The following is a 17996-nucleotide window of genomic DNA, read 5'->3' as shown; positions in this document are numbered from 1 at the left end:
TGTTTAAATAAAAGCTACAGAGAGCAGTTGTTTTAGGGAAGGGAACTATTTAACTGTTTTTAGAGATTCCCGTCCTCGTTAGGAACCGATGGGCTTCTGGCGTCGTGCTGTTTGGCTTCGTGCCCCAGTGGAAAGCATCGAGTCGACGTGAAGAACACTATTGAATGACGGATATCCTTGAACCCAAACCTCCTCCTGCCACGCTTCACACACGCCAGACGGACTTGTTTTAAAACACACACACACACACACACACTCTCAGCGCCAGACACACTCACAGTGAACATGACACCGAGCTGTACGTTCATACTTTGCATTAGCAGATCAAATCTCAGTCAAAACTCCAGCTCCTGATCTCTTGAGAGACGGCGGGGGGGAATTTAAAAGCTGTCTGCATTTCTTTTTTACGGCTGCAATGAAAAATCAAAGCTCTTTATTCCTTTTTACTCTTTTTCCATCACATGTACTTCCTGTCTGCTTTTCCATTCGGCTCCTTGGTTATTGACACGCTCAGCGATTTAGACCGAGGGGCTGCTGCTGCGCCTGAATATTGAAATCATCCCTTTATTGTAGGCATATGTCATGTTTAAGACATGTTATCAGCTGTTAATGTAATACGATTTAAATAATAGGATGATAATGCATTAATACAGCTGGCAGTCATTTTTATTTTTATTTAAAAAAATATGTGCAAAGTTGTGGGTTTTTTCCAGAAAATTAAGCCTCATTTAAAAAAGTTACATTTGTCAATAGATTACTTTTTTAAAACTGAAACTCATTTATTCGAATATTAATAACACTCCTATTATGTGATCACCATTTCCCACGAAACAGGTGGGAAATGGTGATCACACTCTAATTTTAGTATTTAATATTAATTATGAATTAATTAATAATTTATCGCTTCTTAATTTGGTGTAAAAAAAAAAGAGAAGCTATACAACCAGAGGAGTCGCCCCCTGGTGGTCAGGAGAGAGAATGCAGCTTTAACACATGAAGCATAGACTTCTTTACAACCAGAGGAGTCGCCCCCTGGTGGTCAGGAGAGAGAATGCAGCTTTAACGCATCGGCTTCACCCGCCGCTTGTTTTCTCTTCAGGATTCACATTAAAGAAGTAAAGGTGCCGTTTCATGCTGTCCTTAAAAGTGAACCCGTGTCAACCTTCCAGGCGATAGACGGTATCCATCAGGTGGGCGTCTACTGCCTGGCTCTGGTGCCCTCCAACACTCTGCCCAAGACTCCCCTGGGTGGCATCCACCTGTCGGAGACCAAGCAGCTCTTCCTGGAGGGGGCGCTGCACCCCTGCAACGTGCTCATGTGTCCACACACCTGCGTCACCAACCTGCCCAAACCCCGGCAGAAACAACCAGGTACGGGGTGAATGTGCGATGGCTTATATTATTACTATAAATATTATAATAATCCTTTATTGGTCCCACAGCCTGAAATGAGCAGGATGACAGCAGCAAAGTGGAAGAGACATCAATAGACAACAAAAAACACACAAAATAATAAGAAAAAAAACAATTTAAGCACAAAAATATCCAACATAATGAGATTGCGCGGTCTGACACCCCTCATGGCTGAGTTGAGGTCGGGCGTATGAAGTTTATATTGCTCATAGCGGCATTGATTTTGCACATGAATGAATACATTTGTAATTTTCCGTGTTTTTACACGGTGTGTGCGGTCGACTGGGAGAAATGTTGACTGTGCAAAGTAATCAAAAGACAAAACACATTTTTTTAAACGACCTCGGCCGTGAGCAGGAGAAATGAATGATTCTCTTCTCGCCTCTTCCTCTTCCTCGTCTTCCTCAGAGATCGGTCCCGCGTCCGTGATGGTGGGGAACCTGGTGTCGGGGAAGAGGATCGCTCAGGCCAGCGGCCGGGATCTGGGTCAGATCGAAGACAATGACCAGGCAAGGAAGGTGTGTGTGAGGAGGGGGGCTGCTGGTTTCCATCATCATCATCATCATCATCAGACACACATGTACACACGAGGCCTTCGTCTTTAATTTAGCTGCGTGTTCATTACCGTCGCATTGGGATCGGCGTGTATTTGTATGCGTGCATGTTATTCGCATAAGTCAAAAAGTATTAAACCGAATCGCATGAAATTTGGTGGGATGATTGGTTATTATCCGGGGACCATTTGATTAGATTTTGGGATCGATCGGGTCAAAGGTCAAGGTCAAGGTCATAAAAAGGTCAACATCTTCTTGAATCGCATGAAATTTGGTGGGATGATTGGTTATTATCCGGGGACCATTCGATTAGATTTTGGGATTGATCGGGTCAAAGGTCAAGGTCAAGGTCATGAAAAGTTCAAAATCTTCTTTTTACCATAGCATGGTCAATTTTTATGTTCATAATGCAATGCCCAATCTTGTGATATGCGAAGGTATGCACTCTACCCAGTGCCCATTCTAGTTTTAGAAGTTTCTATCAGAGGACTCGGACAAATTCTTTAGATTCAAGATGCAAACGCGGCATTTCTTCATCGAAAGATGGAGGAATAAAGTCGACCTGAGCAGAGCGTGGAGTGTGTGTGTGTGTGTGTGAGAGAGAGAGAGAGAGCAGCTGTTGGTGTGGTGGTGTTCGGGTGGTGGGCGGCGGCGGCGGCTGCACACAACATGTAGACTTTAATCAGAGGAGACAGGCCCCAAATAATAACATCCACCGCAGCAGTGTGTCTCCCCGTGTGTGTCGGTAGATTTCACCAGACAGATGTGGGCTAACGTCGTGCTTTTAGCTAAACATTCTCAGGTTTCCACCTCCTTAAAAACATTGAAAAAAGACATAGAAATATGTGTTTTGTGACGTATTCTCGCCCTCATAGCGTAGCACAAAGACAGGAAACAGCTCGCCGGGCAGTTTAAAGAAGAAGAATAAAAACGTTAAAGACGAATCTTGTTCACCTACCAAACATCCATCACTGCATGTCAACATCTCCGGGGAAACCGAGCCCTCTGTGTGAATGAGCTCCTCTTCATCCAGAGGGAAATGGGAGTGAAAATATGAGTTAAAATATGAGTTAAAATATCAGTTAAAATATCAGTTAAAATATGAGTTAAATGGGAGAAATTAAATTCACTTTTGAACAGTCGGGGAATTTGCAGCACAAATCAAGCGCGCCCGCAGTTCCTCCCAGACGTGTCGGACGCGGTGCAGACGTCCGATTGGACGGCTTAAGACTCTAGACACACACACACACTCACACACACACACACTCACACACACTCACACTCACACACACACACACACACAGTGATACAACACGATGTTACGCTCCCTGTGATTCAACGCTTGGCAGCAGCTGGTGAAACATTCATGAGGCCAGAAACCAACCGGGGCTTATTGTCTCCTCCCGCTCTCCATCTCCCTCACCTTCTCTCTCTCCATCAGTCTCTCTCTCCCTCACATTCTCTCTCTCCGTCAGTCTCTCTCTCCCTCACCTTCTCTCCCTCCCGTCAGTCTCTCTCTCCCTCACCTTCTCTCCCTCCGTCAGTCTCTCTCTCCTTTACAATTTAAGTTGAAACGCTTCTCAACGACAACGTGTGTGTGTGACGAACGCGGGGGTGGAGGGAGGGGGGGGGGGGTTGATCCGGCAAATTTAACAAGCTTAAAATGGCGAAATTTCATCAGACATTATTTTATCTTATAAATATTTATAAATAAAGCCGTAAACAGATCCTGTAAAGACACTAAACCGGGAAGCCATGATGTCATCAGAGAGTCATGTGACAAGAAAGGTTCACATGTACACACACGTGCAGAACTTTATATACTCAGTGGACAAAGAAAAACACGTGTGTGTGTATAGATATGTGTGTGTCTGTATAGCTATGTGTGTGTGTGTGTGTATAGATATGTGTGTGTGTATAGAGATGGTTTTTGTGTGTATGTGTGTATAGATATGTTTGTGTGTGTGTATAGATATGTGTGTGTATGTGTGTGTAGATATGTTACTGTCTGTGTGTGTGTATTGATATGTTTGTGTGAATGTGTGTGGTTGTTTGTGTGTATATATATTTGTGTGTGTGTGTATAGATATGTTTGTGTGCATGTTTAGATATGTGTGTGTGTGTGTTTGTATAGATATGTTTGTGTGTGTGTGTGTAAAGATATGTTTGTGTGTGTGTGTATAGATGTGTTTAGATATATTTGTGTGTATGTGTGTGTGTAGATATGTGTGTGTGTGTGTGTCGTCACTCGGTCTCACTGTTCCTGTATGTATGTGTGTGTGTGTGTGTGTGTGTGTGTTATTCCTTTAGTTCCTCTTCCTGTCTGAGGTGTTGCAGTGGAGAGCCCAGACCACCCCGGACCACGTCCTCTACACACTGCTCAACACAAGGGTGAGACACACACACACACATATACACACACACACACACACATATACACACACACACACACACACATATTAATGAGGGTACTCGGGGTCAATATAAAAGGCATTAAACACCTTAAATAAGGGTTTTGATGCAGCTCTACAGCCTTCATGACGTTTATATTATATATTATAACTCTCTATATTGTGAGTTTTCAACAAGTGGAAAGTAAAAGACGCCACATCTGTTTCCTCTTGCGCAACATGTGCTTTATATTACTGCTTCTTTTATTTTTTATGATGCGTGTGCAGAAAGACAGAATGATTTATGGCACATTTAATCATTGTTACCAATGTACGGCGTCACGGAATGGACAAACTGAATATATATATATATATAATCGTTATTATTTTGTATTATTATCAAGTTATGTCAATTTGCATAATGTCAATACGATGCAGCCGGTTCAGTGTTCAGAGGATAATGTGATATGACATCCGATGATGCGCCCTGCTGATTAAATGTGTCAATCATATTTGTGTGTGTGTGTGTGTGTGTGTGTGTGTCTAGGGTACGATAGCCAGCTCTCTGACGTGTGTCCAGCTGCACAAGAGGGCGGAGAAGATCGCCGGCATGCTGGCGGAGCGAGGCCACCTGCAGGACGGAGACCACGTGGCTCTGGTCTACCCCCCAGGTACACCCAGCCGCTCAGGGCTTCTTGTGTGTGTGTGTGTGTGGGGGGGGGGGGTCCAGAAAATACAAAAATCAGCTGAAGTTCTTTCCCTTTTCTCCCTCTCTCTCTCTCCTCTTTGCTCTTTCCTCGCTCCCTTCCTCCTCGTCCTCCACTTTTCCATTCCTCTCCCTTGGCCCTTCTCCACAAACATCTGCCTTCTCCCCCCCCCCCCCCCCCCCCTCCTCCAGGCATCGACCTCATCGTGGCGTTCTACGGCTGCCTTTACGCCGGCTGCGTGCCGATCACGGTGCGTCCGCCTCACCCTCAGAACATCGCCACCACGCTGCCGACCGTCAAGATGATCGTGGAGGTAAAGAAACGACAAGCAGAGTCTTGCAAATAATCACAATATAATAATAAATAATAATAATAGTAATATAATAATAATATAATATTAATAATATAATAATAAATAATAATATAATATTAATAATATAATACTAATATAATAATACTAATATAATATTAATAATATAATAATAATAATATAATATTAATAATGTAATAATAAATAATCATATAATATTAATAATAATGTAATATTAATAATATTATAATAATATAATAATAATATAATATTAATAATATAATTATATAATATTAATAATATAATACTAATATAATAATACTAATATAATATTAATAATAATAAATAATTATAATATATTGATAATGTAATAATAAATAATAATATTAATAATATAATAATAATATATTAATAATATAAGAATAATATAATATTAATAATATAAGAATAAATAATAATATAATAATACTAATATAATATTAATAATATAACAATAAATAATAATATAATATTAATAATATAATAATAATAATATAATAATAATAATATCATAATAATATCATATTAATAATATAATAATAACATTATAATAATATTATCATAATAATATAAATAATAATATTATTATAATATTATAATAATAATATAATAATATGTGAGATTCACGCAAACGCTAAATATCCAGAAACTGATTCAGACGCCGTCTAACTAACAGAAATTCTTCTTGAATATGGAAAATGCCGGAAAATTAAACTATTTAACACACTGCACCAACAAATCTTTAAAATTTATTTCTGGAACTTTTCATCATTAAACGATGGATGTTAGTCTCTCGGGGCAGAGGTTTGTGCCTCGTGGATTCTCCAGGCAGGAAGTGACGCTCTTTGTCTCTCAGGTGAGCCGGTCGGTGGTCGTCATGACGACGCAGCTCATCTTCAAACTGCTGAAGTCCAAGGAGGCGTCGACCGCCGTGGACATCCGGACCTGGCCCCCCGTCCTGGACACGGGTACACACACACACACACACACACATGCACACGAACATGCACACCTGCACAAACGCACACATGCACACCCACGCATGCCTTGGACTTTAGCACACACACACACACACACATGCACACAATTACACACATGCCCACGCACACACACAAGCATGCACACACACATGCACACACACATACACACATGCACACATGCACATGCACGCACACATACACACATGTACAACCTTTGACAAAAAGTGACACTTTAAGGAGTTCACCATCTTTATTTTTTCAGTGACCAAAAAACACACACAAATATTAAGACAAAACTAATAAGATAATAATAATAGTGCTGCTGATCCTAACAGCACGGACACATGTGTGTGTGCTGTTCATAATCTGAATATTAATCCATAAGCGCTGATTGTTTTAGACGATTTGCCAAAGAAGAAACCTCTGCTCTACAAGCCGTCCAACGCCGACACCCTGGCCTACCTGGACTTCAGTGTCTCCACCACCGGCATGCTCGCTGGAGTCAAGGTAACACACACACACGCACACACACACACACCACTTCCTCCGTCACCAGTTATTCAAACGTCTCACCTTGAGCGACCTCACGAAGCATTTCACGTGTCGGATGTAAGATTGATGATCATTGCAGATGAAATATCATCCAGCGGCACATTTCTGAATATTAATGCTCTCCGTGAGGGAAAAGACTCATGACCTCCATGAAGGTCAAACGTAGACTTTGTGTAAGAAGTGGACGACAAATGCAAAGTTTTTCTTTTGAAAGATGCTAAAACAGTGAACTAGAGCAGCAGTTCGATTATAGATCTTTAAGAATGGACGTGTTCCTCCGTTGTGTCCCGCCTCCTGAGCGCCGTGTCTCTGTGTCTTTATGTCCCCAGATGTCCCACACAGCCACCAGTGCCTTCTGCCGCTCCATCAAGCTGCAGTGCGAGCTGTACCCGTCCAGAGAGGTCGCCATCTGCCTGGACCCGTACTGCGGCCTGGGCTTCGTCCTCTGGTGCCTCTGCAGGTCAGACAAACACATGTGACCTCTATATGACCTGAGTGTAGTCCTGGTCCTCTATATGACCTCAGTGTAGTCCTGGTCCTCTATGACCTCAGTGTAGTCCTGGTCCTCTATGTGACCTCAGTGTAGTCCTGGTCCTCTATGTGACCTCAGTGTAGTCCTGGTCCTCTATGACCTCAGTGTAGTCCTGGTCCTCTATGTGACCTCAGTGTAGTCCTGGTCCTCTATGTGACCTCAGTGTAGTCCTGGTCCTCTATGTGACCTCAGTGTAGTCCTGGTCCTCTATGTGACCTCAGTGTAGTCCTGGTCCTCTATGATCTCAGTGTAGTCCTGGTCCTCTATGACCTCAGTGTAGTCCTGGTCCTCTATGACCTCAGTGTAGTCCTGGTCCTCTATGTGACCTCAGTGTAGTCCTGGTCCTCTATGTGACCTCAGTGTAGTCCTGGTCCTCTATGACCTCAGTGTAGTCCTGGTCCTCTATATGACCTCAGTGTAGTCCTGGTCCTCTGTGACCTCAGTGTAGTCCTGGTCCTCTATGACCTCAGTGTAGTCCTGGTCCTCTGTGACCTCAGTGTAGTCCTGGTCCTCTATGACCTCAGTGTAGTCCTGGTCCTCTGTATGAGACCATCAGAGAGAAGATGTTTTTATAAGAGTTATTCTTAAAGCCAGCAGGGACCAGATCCAGATCCGGGTCTGTAAGTAAAATGAGAGTTGTTTCTAAAGGGACCCTGGCGCTCAGAGACACTACCACTTTAGACCACAGGGGGGCGCCAGAACCACCCCAACGCGAGAGCTCCTTGTCGTCGCTTTAAAATACTGACGCATAGGAGGAGGGAAGGTTCCGAGAGACGTCTTCACACACCTCGTTTCTACACTCCTACACTGCCATCGGTACCACAACATAACCCCCCCCCCCCACCCCTCAGCGTGTACTCGGGTCATCAGTCCATCCTGATCCCCCCCTCCGAGCTGGAGGTGAACCCGTCCCTGTGGCTGTCGGTCGTCAGCCAGTACAAGGTCCGCGACACGTTCTGCTCCTACAGCGTCATGGAGCTGTGCACCAAGGGGCTCGGCCTGCAGACCGACGCCCTCAAGGTAACCGTGGGGACATGGGAGGTCCACGCACTGCACGCTCAGCAGAATCTACATCGTACAGAACTTCTCATTCTGCCCCCCCCCCCATCAGGCTCGAGGCGTGGACCTGTCCCGCGTGAGGACCTGCGTGGTGGTGGCGGAGGAGCGGCCCCGGACGGCCCTGACGCAGTCCTTCTCCAAGCTCTTCAAGGACCTGGGCCTCCACCCGCGGGCCGTCAGCACCTCCTTCGGCTGCCGGGTCAACCTGGCCGTCTGCCTGCAGGTCGGTCCACGCCTCCTGGGACCCGGGGGGGGGGGGGTCAGTCTTGAGTTGTAGAGTCACTTTAACTGAAGCTGAGCTCTTTAATAGCAGATCTTTAACCCTCCTGTTACCTTCACATTTACTAACATCTTTTACCCTTTTTGACCACAGCAGTTAAAACCTCCAGAAAATGATTAGAATTAATATTGTTTCCCAGATTTAAGTGTCAGGTTTTGTTTGTTTGTTGACTACCTAAATAGCCCTTTGAAGAAATAAAAAAGTTGATATTTACCTTCGCATTGAAAATGCGGAAGGTTATGTTTTGATCGCCGTGTATTTATTTATTTATTTATTGTATGCGTGTTATTCGCATAACAAAAAAAGTTTTAAGCCGAATCGCATGAAATTTGGTGGGATGATTGGTTATTATCCGGGGACCATTTGATTAGATTTTGGGATCGATCGGGTCAAAGGTCAAAGTCAAGGTCATGAAAAGGTCAACATATTCTTGAATCGCATGAAATGGTGGGATGATTGGTTATTATCCGGGGACCATTTGATTAGATTTTGGGATCAATCGGGTCAAAGGTCAAGGTCAAGGTCATGTATAGGTCAAAATCATTTTTTTACCATAGCGCGGTCAATTTCTATTCAATTGCCATGCAACTAATGCCAAAATGTTCATAATTCAATGCCCAATCTTGTGATATGCGAAGGTATGCGCTCTACCGAGTGCCCGTTCTCGTTCTTATATGTTTTACACAGTAAAAAACTGCCTGGGGTCAAATTGATGCGTACAAGTTGTGTTCAACATATCATCATGTGAATTTTATGTTTACCCAGTTGTCCCCAATAAATTAGGAAAAGTCATGAAATATGAAGCAAAAAAAATGATGTCAATCATTTTTTTAGAGACGTCAAACATTAAATAGGGTCAAATGTACCCCAGAGATAACAGGAGGGTTGAGGATTGTTGCTGGAAACACGGCAGCTCCTTCATGTTTCCATGAAGACGACACCAGAGCGTTGATGTGTTTATTGGTTTTGTGTCGTTGTCTCGTCTGCGGGGAGCAAGACCTCGTTTCCTCTCCTCCAGAGTCCCCGAGCAGCGAAGCCTCAGTACGAAGAACTCAGAACCAAAAAGAAAGAGAGACGAAGGCATTAAAAAAACGTATGATTAACTCGTAGTGCACGAACCGACCAGCAGGGGGCGGGGCTAGTGTTTAAACCAGGGGTGCTCACACTTTTTCAGCATGCGAGCTACTTATTATGTGAACAACTCAAGGCGATCGACCGACGGGGGGGGGGGTGTTAGTGAGAGTCGCGCGCGAGCCGAGAAGGATTGTTGACGGGGGGGGGGGGGGGGTGCTAGTGACTTTTTTTTTTATGCGGCGCACGAGACGGCGGGCAGAGGACTGTTAACGCGACACGTAGAGAGAAATGACGTGCTTCTGCTGTAATGTGGCGCTAAAGAGAAAGTGGCAGGGGGGCGGGCCAATTTTTTTTTACATCATGCGATCTACCATACTACGCCGCGATCGACTGGCAGGTCGCCGCGATCGACCGGTCGATCGCGATCGACGTATTGAGCACCACTGGTTTAAACCTTTTAAAGAAGACAACGAGACGGAGTCGACAATAATTTGCCATGAAATGAAATCTTTGCGTGATTATTTTGGTCGGACGTTTAGTTCTTATTGTAAATTTGACAACTCGTCGCGCTCGATGACGAACATACGAAATGTAAAATTTTGAAATAAAAATCTTAAACTAATAACGGTGTTTTCGTCCGACTAAGTTAGAAGATGGCAAATTATTCAAAAAAAAATACTTTTGATAATCAGGAGCCGCTTTTGTCTTTCCCCTCAAAAGTTGATATATATATATATTATATAATTATTTTCTTATTGTGGATACTAAAGGACCTCCTGTGATCAGTTATTTCTAATGTCCTGTTAAATTAAATTGTTGCTGAGCTTCTTTACGGATATTCATGAAGATAAAATGGGAATTCAAGCCTTTCACGAATATATTCTTCCATTACAGTGACTTCTAATACGCACTGTTACATCATCACTAATATGACGGTGTGCTGAACATGAATACCGACATATTCACTTTCTCGCAGCTTTGAATGACTCACTAACATTTGGCTGATTCATTATTTCAGAGCTTGTTTTTAACGTTTTTGAGTTTTCAATTTTGATGTTTTTTCTTCCTTCCATCCTCCCTTCTTCTTTTACTCATAACCCCGCCCACATATCTCATACTTGGTTATGTCTCCGCCCCTCCTCCCATCCTCTTCCTCTCTGCTGCTGTAGCCTCACAGGCTGGGAAAGCTTGCCGACCAGGTAGGGACCCCCCCCCCCCCCCCTCTCCACCACCGCTGGCTTTAGAGATGGTGGAGGGTATTTCTCTTTCTCTCTATATATGACCTATCAAATCATATTTAATATTTCTTCACTACATCATCATCACCACCACCCCTTTCTTCCATCTTTCTTTTCCCCTCCTTTTTTTGGTGTTTTTTTTGCATGTCTGTTTTTATAAACCCTTTTTATTTATGTATATTTGTAGCTGTCGGGCTCTGTTTACTCCGTCACCCCACTGCCGCTCTCACATTGTTTTCCCCGCCATCTTGTCAAGTGTGACGTAGAGTTGTTGTGGGTTCCCCTCCGTGCTTTCAATCCAAGAGCTCTTCCCTTTGCTCGTCACTGTGCGCACTAATGCAGCGGTAGTACTAGTAATGGTAGTAGTAGTAGTGGTAGTACTAGTAGTGGTGGTGGTTCTCCTCTTGTCATAGCAGTATCACATGACAGTGTGTGACCCTTGACCCTGGTGTTGTTGTTGGTGTTCCTCAGGGAACCTCAGGACCCGACCCCACCACTGTGTACGTTGACATGAGGGCGCTGCGACACGACAGGTGAGCTCAACAAAGAACTGGGAAACTTGGCGGAGTTCTAATATATATATATATATAATTTATTTTTAGATATTTTTTTGTATTATATATATTTTTTATTATTATATATTATATATATTTTATTATTATATATATTATTTAAAAAAAATTATACATATATTTATATATTATAAATATATATTTTTATATATTTGTATTTAAAAAATATTTAAATGTATTTATATTTATGTATTTATTTATATATATATATGAGCTAAACACTATGTAATTGTATTGCTTCCTTATGTGTTCATATTATAAATTATACATATTTAAAGTTTTTATTTGACACATCTCAGCAGCGAGCAGTGATTTTAATATTTAAAATCATTTAGTGTAATCTGGAATATAAGGGAAATATCCATAATTAGTTTTGCCAGAGTTTTGACTTTCAGGGAGAAACCACCCGGAGGTTTTTTTACGAAATTGCCGGGAGGCCTCAACATTAGTGTCAGAATTCATCTTTTCTTTTGAAATGTCACATTGAGGATCCATAGCAGCCGGGACTAAAGTATCATTATTTTTTATTTGCCCAAATTCCTTTTCGGTGATTTCATTTCCTACAAACGGGAAGATACGGTGATATGTTGGAACGTTCTCTCTGAACCCCGTGATGTTCCGTGTTCATGTGGTTTGGGGGTCCGTGTTCATGTGGTTTGGGGGTCCGGTCCTTTGTGTGTCTGCAGGGTCCGCCTGGTGGAGCGGGGGTCCCCTCACAGCCTGCCGCTCATGGAGTCTGGAAAGGTGAGCTGGTGTTTCTCCGTTTGCTTTTCTCCTTCACTTTGAGAGTTTGAGTAATTAGAAATGCCGACGCCCGGTTTCCTGAACAGATCCTACCGGGGGTCCGGATCATCATCGCCAACCCAGAGACCAAAGGACCAATGGGGGAGTCCCACCTGGGAGAGGTTCGTCCTCAAGCCTCTTTTCTCCAAACTACTTCAGCTTTTATTTTGAAAACTCTGGAGTTGCGCTTCAGTTCTGGACGTTGTTGACGTCGTTGCGTTAAATGATATGTCCAGCGGCCATTTCAAAACACAAAGGGAGTTTCATCATCCTTAAAGGGAAAAAACTTCTGGAATACTCGACTTTGAACGCCAAGAAGAAGAAGTTCCTCTCACATGAGGAGCCGAACACAACGTTGGTTTTTTGTTGCACACAATGAATGAAGGCAATAATCTGTTGGGACAAAGGAGTTTATTGGTTAACACATATTATCCACCCCGCAGTTATTGCACAAGCTTTTTATAAGAAACCACAAATATAGATATTGGTGCCATAAAAACCCACAAATAGATATTGGTGCCATAAGAACCCCAAAATATAGATATTGGTGCCATAAAAACCCACAAATACAGATATTGGTGCCATTAGATTCCACAAATATAGATATTGGTGCCATTAGAACCCACAAATATATTTTTCCCACACGGAAATCTGGCGAAGACGAATTAACTAAAGTGAAAATGAGCCGGTTTGTTTTTCCATATATAAAAAAAGAGATGTGTTGCTAGTTCAGAAGGTAAATATACATTCATAATAAAACACCTAGAAGCCTGTTTTCCAACCATTCGTTGACGCGGCCCGTTGCTCGTGTTCCCCCGGTTCCCTCGGTTCCCCCGGTTCTCCAGGTCTGGGTGCACAGCGGCCACAACGCCAGCGGGTACTTCACGGTCTACGGAGACGAGGCGCTGCAGTCGGACCACTTCACCTCCAGGCTCAGCTTCGGAGACACGCAGAGCCTCTGGGCTCGGACCGGATACCTGGGCTTCCTGCGCAGGACCGAGCTCACCGACGCCAGCGGAGGTGAGCGGGACGGACTCGCGTGAACTTTGACCTCTCCAAACGTTTCCCCGTAGAACCCGAGAGGTTAAACGGCCTGAGAGACTCGACCTCCAGGATTTTTACTTTCATTATTGTTTGACCTTCAACCAGGATGTGTAGACAGTTTACAGCCCAATTTAAATTATATAACACAATAAGCAGCAATACAAACATATATATACACATTTAAATAAATTTAAAATCAAAAATTGTAATAATTAATAACACAATGAGCTTGCAGGAGTTGGCGTTCATTATTGAACATGCTTCATGTGTTAAAGCTGCATTCTGTCTCCTGACCACCAGGGGGTGACTTCTCTGGTTGTATAGAAGTCTATGCTTCATGTGTTAAAGCTGCATTCTCTCTCCTGACCACCAGGGGGCGACTCCTCTGGTTGTATAGAAGTCCATGCTTCATGTGTTAAAGCAGCATTCTCTCTCCTGGCCACCAGGGGGCGACTCTTCTGGTTGTATAGAAGTATATGCTTCATGTGTTAAAGCTGCATTCTCTCTCCTGACCACCAGGGGGCGACTCCTCTGGTTGTATAGAAGTATATGCTTCATGTGTTAAAGCTGCATTCTATCTCCTGACCACCAGGGGGCGACTCCTCTGGTTGTATAGAAGTATATGCTTCGTGTTAAAGCTGCATTCTGTCTCCTGACCACCAGGGGGCTCCTCTGGTTGTATAGAAGTCTATATAATGACTACTTCTCTCTTGATGTATTCCCTCAGTAAACATTGTAAACATGAGTTTATGTCTCAATCTCTAGTTTCAAGTCTTCTTCTATACAGCATGATGTCATCATTTAGTACTTTATGGTCGTTTAGAGTCAGACCAGGGGGGATGCTTTAGGGGCGGGGCTACAAGGTGATTGACAGGTCCTACCAAAGATGTATCAATCCATATATTTGGACTGTGATGGTCACTGGTTGCAAAAAGCCAAAATAGCAACGCCATAATCAAAGATGGCGACGGAAAAATCACAGAACTGGACGCTTCAAAACGTCCACAAACCAACGTGTGTGTGTGTGTGTGTGTGTGTGTGTGTGTGTGTGTGTGTGTGTGTGTGTGTGTGTGTGTGTGTGTGTGTGTGTGTGTGTGTGTGTGTGTGTGTGTGTGTGTGTGCGTGCGTGCGTGCTCATCTAGGGCGTCACGACGCCCTGTACGTGGTCGGCGCTCTGGAGGAAGCCATGGAGCTGAGAGGGATGCGTTACCACCCCATCGACATCGAGACCTCCGTCATCAGGACGCACAAGAGCATCACAGAGTGGTGAGGACGCACGCCGTCGTCATGGCGACGCAGCACGACACCACAATACAACATAGAAACGGGTGGAGGTGCACACACCCGCCCTTTATACCACCGTGACGTAATCAAACTCAAGCCGACAGTTGAACGATTGAACGTTATAAAAAGTATAAAACTTAAAGACCGTGTGGGTCCGTGTTGAAGAATTCACATTTTTGGATATTCTTCAGGCAAACTACATAAATTACATTTTATTTTGTGTGTGTGTGTGTGTGTGTATTTTTTATCCAGTCAATCAAATCAAATACAATATTATTATATATAATATACAAAACAGAAAGACTGAAACGGTATAGGTAGAAGCAAAAAAATGCTTAAATATTCCTCTCCTAAATTATTAAACAAATCAGAAAATCAATATGAAATAAAGAAAAATAACAAAGAAAATTAAAAAATAATACATATATACATAATATATACATAAATACATATATATATAAATCCACATACATTTTCTATATAAATACATTTCAATCACACTTCAATTTTGATTACTTTTTTAAAATTGCGATTACTTTTATTCTGAAATATAACATATACTATGACATTTTTATTGCATGCTATAAAATAAAAGTTCCCCATTATTATTTTTCATAGTTGAGCTCTTAAAATTGAAAGAGCTCTTTATCGATATTTAATTTAACTTTAGCTCGTGTAATCATACTTCATAATGCGTAACTTGATTTAAATGAATAAGAAATGAAACTGAATAAGAAAAGTACGCGCGTTTTAAACGCACCCGTGGCCGTGTTGCGTTTGTGGTCCCTCCAGCGCCGTGTTCACGTGGACCAACCTGCTGGTGGTGGTGGTGGAGCTGGACGGCTCGGAGCACGAGGCCCTGGACCTGGTCCCGCTGGTCACCAACGTGGTCCTGGAGGAGCACTACCTGATCGTGGGCGTGGTGGTGGTGGTCGACATCGGCGTCATCCCCATCAACTCCCGCGGCGAGAAGCAGCGCATGCACCTGCGCGACGGCTTCCTGGCCGACCAGCTGGACCCCATCTACGTGGCCTACAACATGTAGCCGGGCGCCCCCTGGTGGAGGGGGGACGAAAGGACTATTTTTTTTTAAAGGAAAGACGCTCCGGAAGAATGAAGTCGGAGAAGTTAGCAACGTTTTTACTCACGTGCCGTTGACGACCGTTTCCCAGAATCCTTTTTTTTTTTTTTTTAAGCGTTCAGGCTGTGGTTTTTATTCGCAGGAGGCGAGATTTGCACTCGGCCAACCCCCCCCCCCCCCCCCCCCCGATCCAGATCAAGGAAGTTCTTCCGTCGACTGTTTACCGGAAAAAAATTAAAATGGCAATCGCGTGTCCGAGTTGGCGGACGAGAGGACAATCGTTAGCAAAGATTTCTGGCTTTTAAACTGCGTGTGTATCACTTTAAGAAAAACTATTTTTTAGCTGTTCAAGTATTTGCTGACGTCGCTTGTTTTTGTTTGTTTTCTTACACACGTCCTCAGAATAGTTTCGGCTATTTTTTTTTCTAGTTTCGGATATTTGTACGATATCCACCGATTACAAAAGAGCTAGCTGTGTTCCGATAAGAGGGGGAGGGTCCTTCAGCTTGTTTTTTCCCGATGAGGTACAACACGTTTTGTTTCACGCCGGCTTGTTTTTTGTTTGTTTTGTAAACGTTACGGGTTTTTTTTTTACGTTCTTTTTTCTCCGAACAATCCATCAAATTCGCGCGCTAATAATCCGACGAGCTGCTGCTTTCAACTGCGTTTGTTTTTTGCGCGTACGAACGCGCTTCGACTGAAGCATAAAAACCAATACGTGAATTCATATCGTGTAAGTATGTACAAAAAGAAACCGATTTAATTTATTTTGTTTCTCTTTTAAGAAGTATACGATGAGACGTTAAAGAATGTTTTGCTCTTGAATATTTGCTAATATAAAAAATAAAAAATAAAAAGCATTGTATTTTGAGTGAAACGCACTCGCGTCCAAGCATATTATGGTAAAAACAGAAATATATAATTATAGTTTATATTAAAAAGTAAAGGATTCACACACTACAGAAGCAATGTTTGGTTTTTTTAACCTGCATGTTGGTCTGAAATGTTTAAATCTGTTAAATTAGAAGTTTTATTTCACGTGAAGAGTTCTGAACCAAAACATCAACTTTTATTTGATTCATCTAAAAAAGTTCTCATTTTCCCCCAAAAACTTAATGCCTTTATGCCTTTAAATCTCAAATAATTCCTTCTTATTTTTCATTTGTGCGCTGAATATTATTTTTAGAAGTATTTACATAATTCAACAATAATCTCTTTTTTTGCACAAATATATCCCTTTGTAGTTTGAGGTTATAAATGACAATCATATAATTAATTACTAACTGGACTCCAACTTAATTGAGGAGATGTTCAGCGATTGAGGATGTTTGCTGACATTTAAACAACAACCTAAAAGTTTTTAAAAACTATTTTTTAATCGTTAAATATTCGGATCTCTCAACTTTGGATCAGAACTCTTCAGAAATCACCTTTTACCAGGTAAGAGTTTCTGAACCCTCTTCCTTTGAACCAGACCAACAAGCGGCACTGGACTCATTTCGGGGCGCCGGTGAATCGTCGGTGTGTTCCCACGGCGGGGGCGGGGCGAGCAGCCGCCATTATTGTAAATATCAGAAGTCCTTCATATTTTTTACACGGACAGATCAATCAGGGCTCCTTGAGTGATGTCACAACAGGAATAGAAGACAGGAAGCAGAATGTGAAGCGTGTTCCCAGAAGCCCTTTGACCTCTTCAACCGGAATGTTCCGGTTCCAAAACACATGAAAAGAGGGGGGAACAACAACAAGAAAAAGCACTTTCTTCACTTTCTTTCTTTGTCTCAGTTAAATGTTTGTCGTCCCCTCCCCGGTATGTTTTTTTTCCTTCTTTTTTTTTAAAGGCTAAAAAGAAAAAAGAAAAGAAAGTCTTATTTGAGTTGACATGAAGTCTTTTAATTAAATAAATATTTCAGCAATTTTGACAGTAAAAATAAGTGGAATGTTTGTGATTTATTATTGCAGCTGTTTTCCACAGGTTTGGGGAACAAATGGGTCTAAAATATGTTTTAAAAGTGCCTTAATGGTACCATCTGAATGGCTTTGACATATTATATGTTCATGAATGTGTTTGATCAAATTTAAATGTTATTCAAAAGAAAATAAA

The 17996-nt window shown here is 42.4% G+C and overlaps 1 protein-coding gene across 6 annotated transcripts in view; it reads left to right on the top strand.

The window, feature by feature from the left end:
- The window catches only part of LOC130198609 (disco-interacting protein 2 homolog C), a 141837-nt gene extending 124011 nt beyond the window's left edge, over positions 1-17826 (top strand). For 3 of the 6 annotated variants that reach the window (XM_056421838.1, XM_056421833.1, XM_056421839.1), the window contains exons 22-38: positions 1170-1371; positions 1822-1931; positions 4278-4358; positions 4905-5028; positions 5256-5377; positions 6270-6381; positions 6794-6900; positions 7275-7405; positions 8329-8497; positions 8589-8759; positions 11060-11089; positions 11600-11661; positions 12387-12444; positions 12531-12605; positions 13329-13503; positions 14670-14793; positions 15604-17826. In XM_056421838.1, coding sequence (XP_056277813.1) covers positions 1170-1371; positions 1822-1931; positions 4278-4358; positions 4905-5028; positions 5256-5377; positions 6270-6381; positions 6794-6900; positions 7275-7405; positions 8329-8497; positions 8589-8759; positions 11060-11089; positions 11600-11661; positions 12387-12444; positions 12531-12605; positions 13329-13503; positions 14670-14793; positions 15604-15856 — 2106 coding nt within the window. In that variant the 3' untranslated portion in view covers positions 15857-17826. The remainder of the gene's footprint in view (positions 1-1169; positions 1372-1821; positions 1932-4277; positions 4359-4904; positions 5029-5255; positions 5378-6269; positions 6382-6793; positions 6901-7274; positions 7406-8328; positions 8498-8588; positions 8760-11059; positions 11090-11599; positions 11662-12386; positions 12445-12530; positions 12606-13328; positions 13504-14669; positions 14794-15603) is intronic. The other 3 variants (XM_056421835.1, XM_056421837.1, XM_056421836.1) reach the window with 3 other exon arrangements.
- Positions 17827-17996: the final 170 nt, after the last annotated feature.

Source organism: Pseudoliparis swirei, chromosome 8, assembly GCF_029220125.1.
Source record: "Pseudoliparis swirei isolate HS2019 ecotype Mariana Trench chromosome 8, NWPU_hadal_v1, whole genome shotgun sequence".
Taxonomy (NCBI): Eukaryota; Metazoa; Chordata; class Actinopteri; order Perciformes; family Liparidae; genus Pseudoliparis; species Pseudoliparis swirei.
The sequence above is the reverse complement of the archived record's forward strand: the minus strand, read 5'-3'. Positions and strand labels throughout refer to the sequence as shown.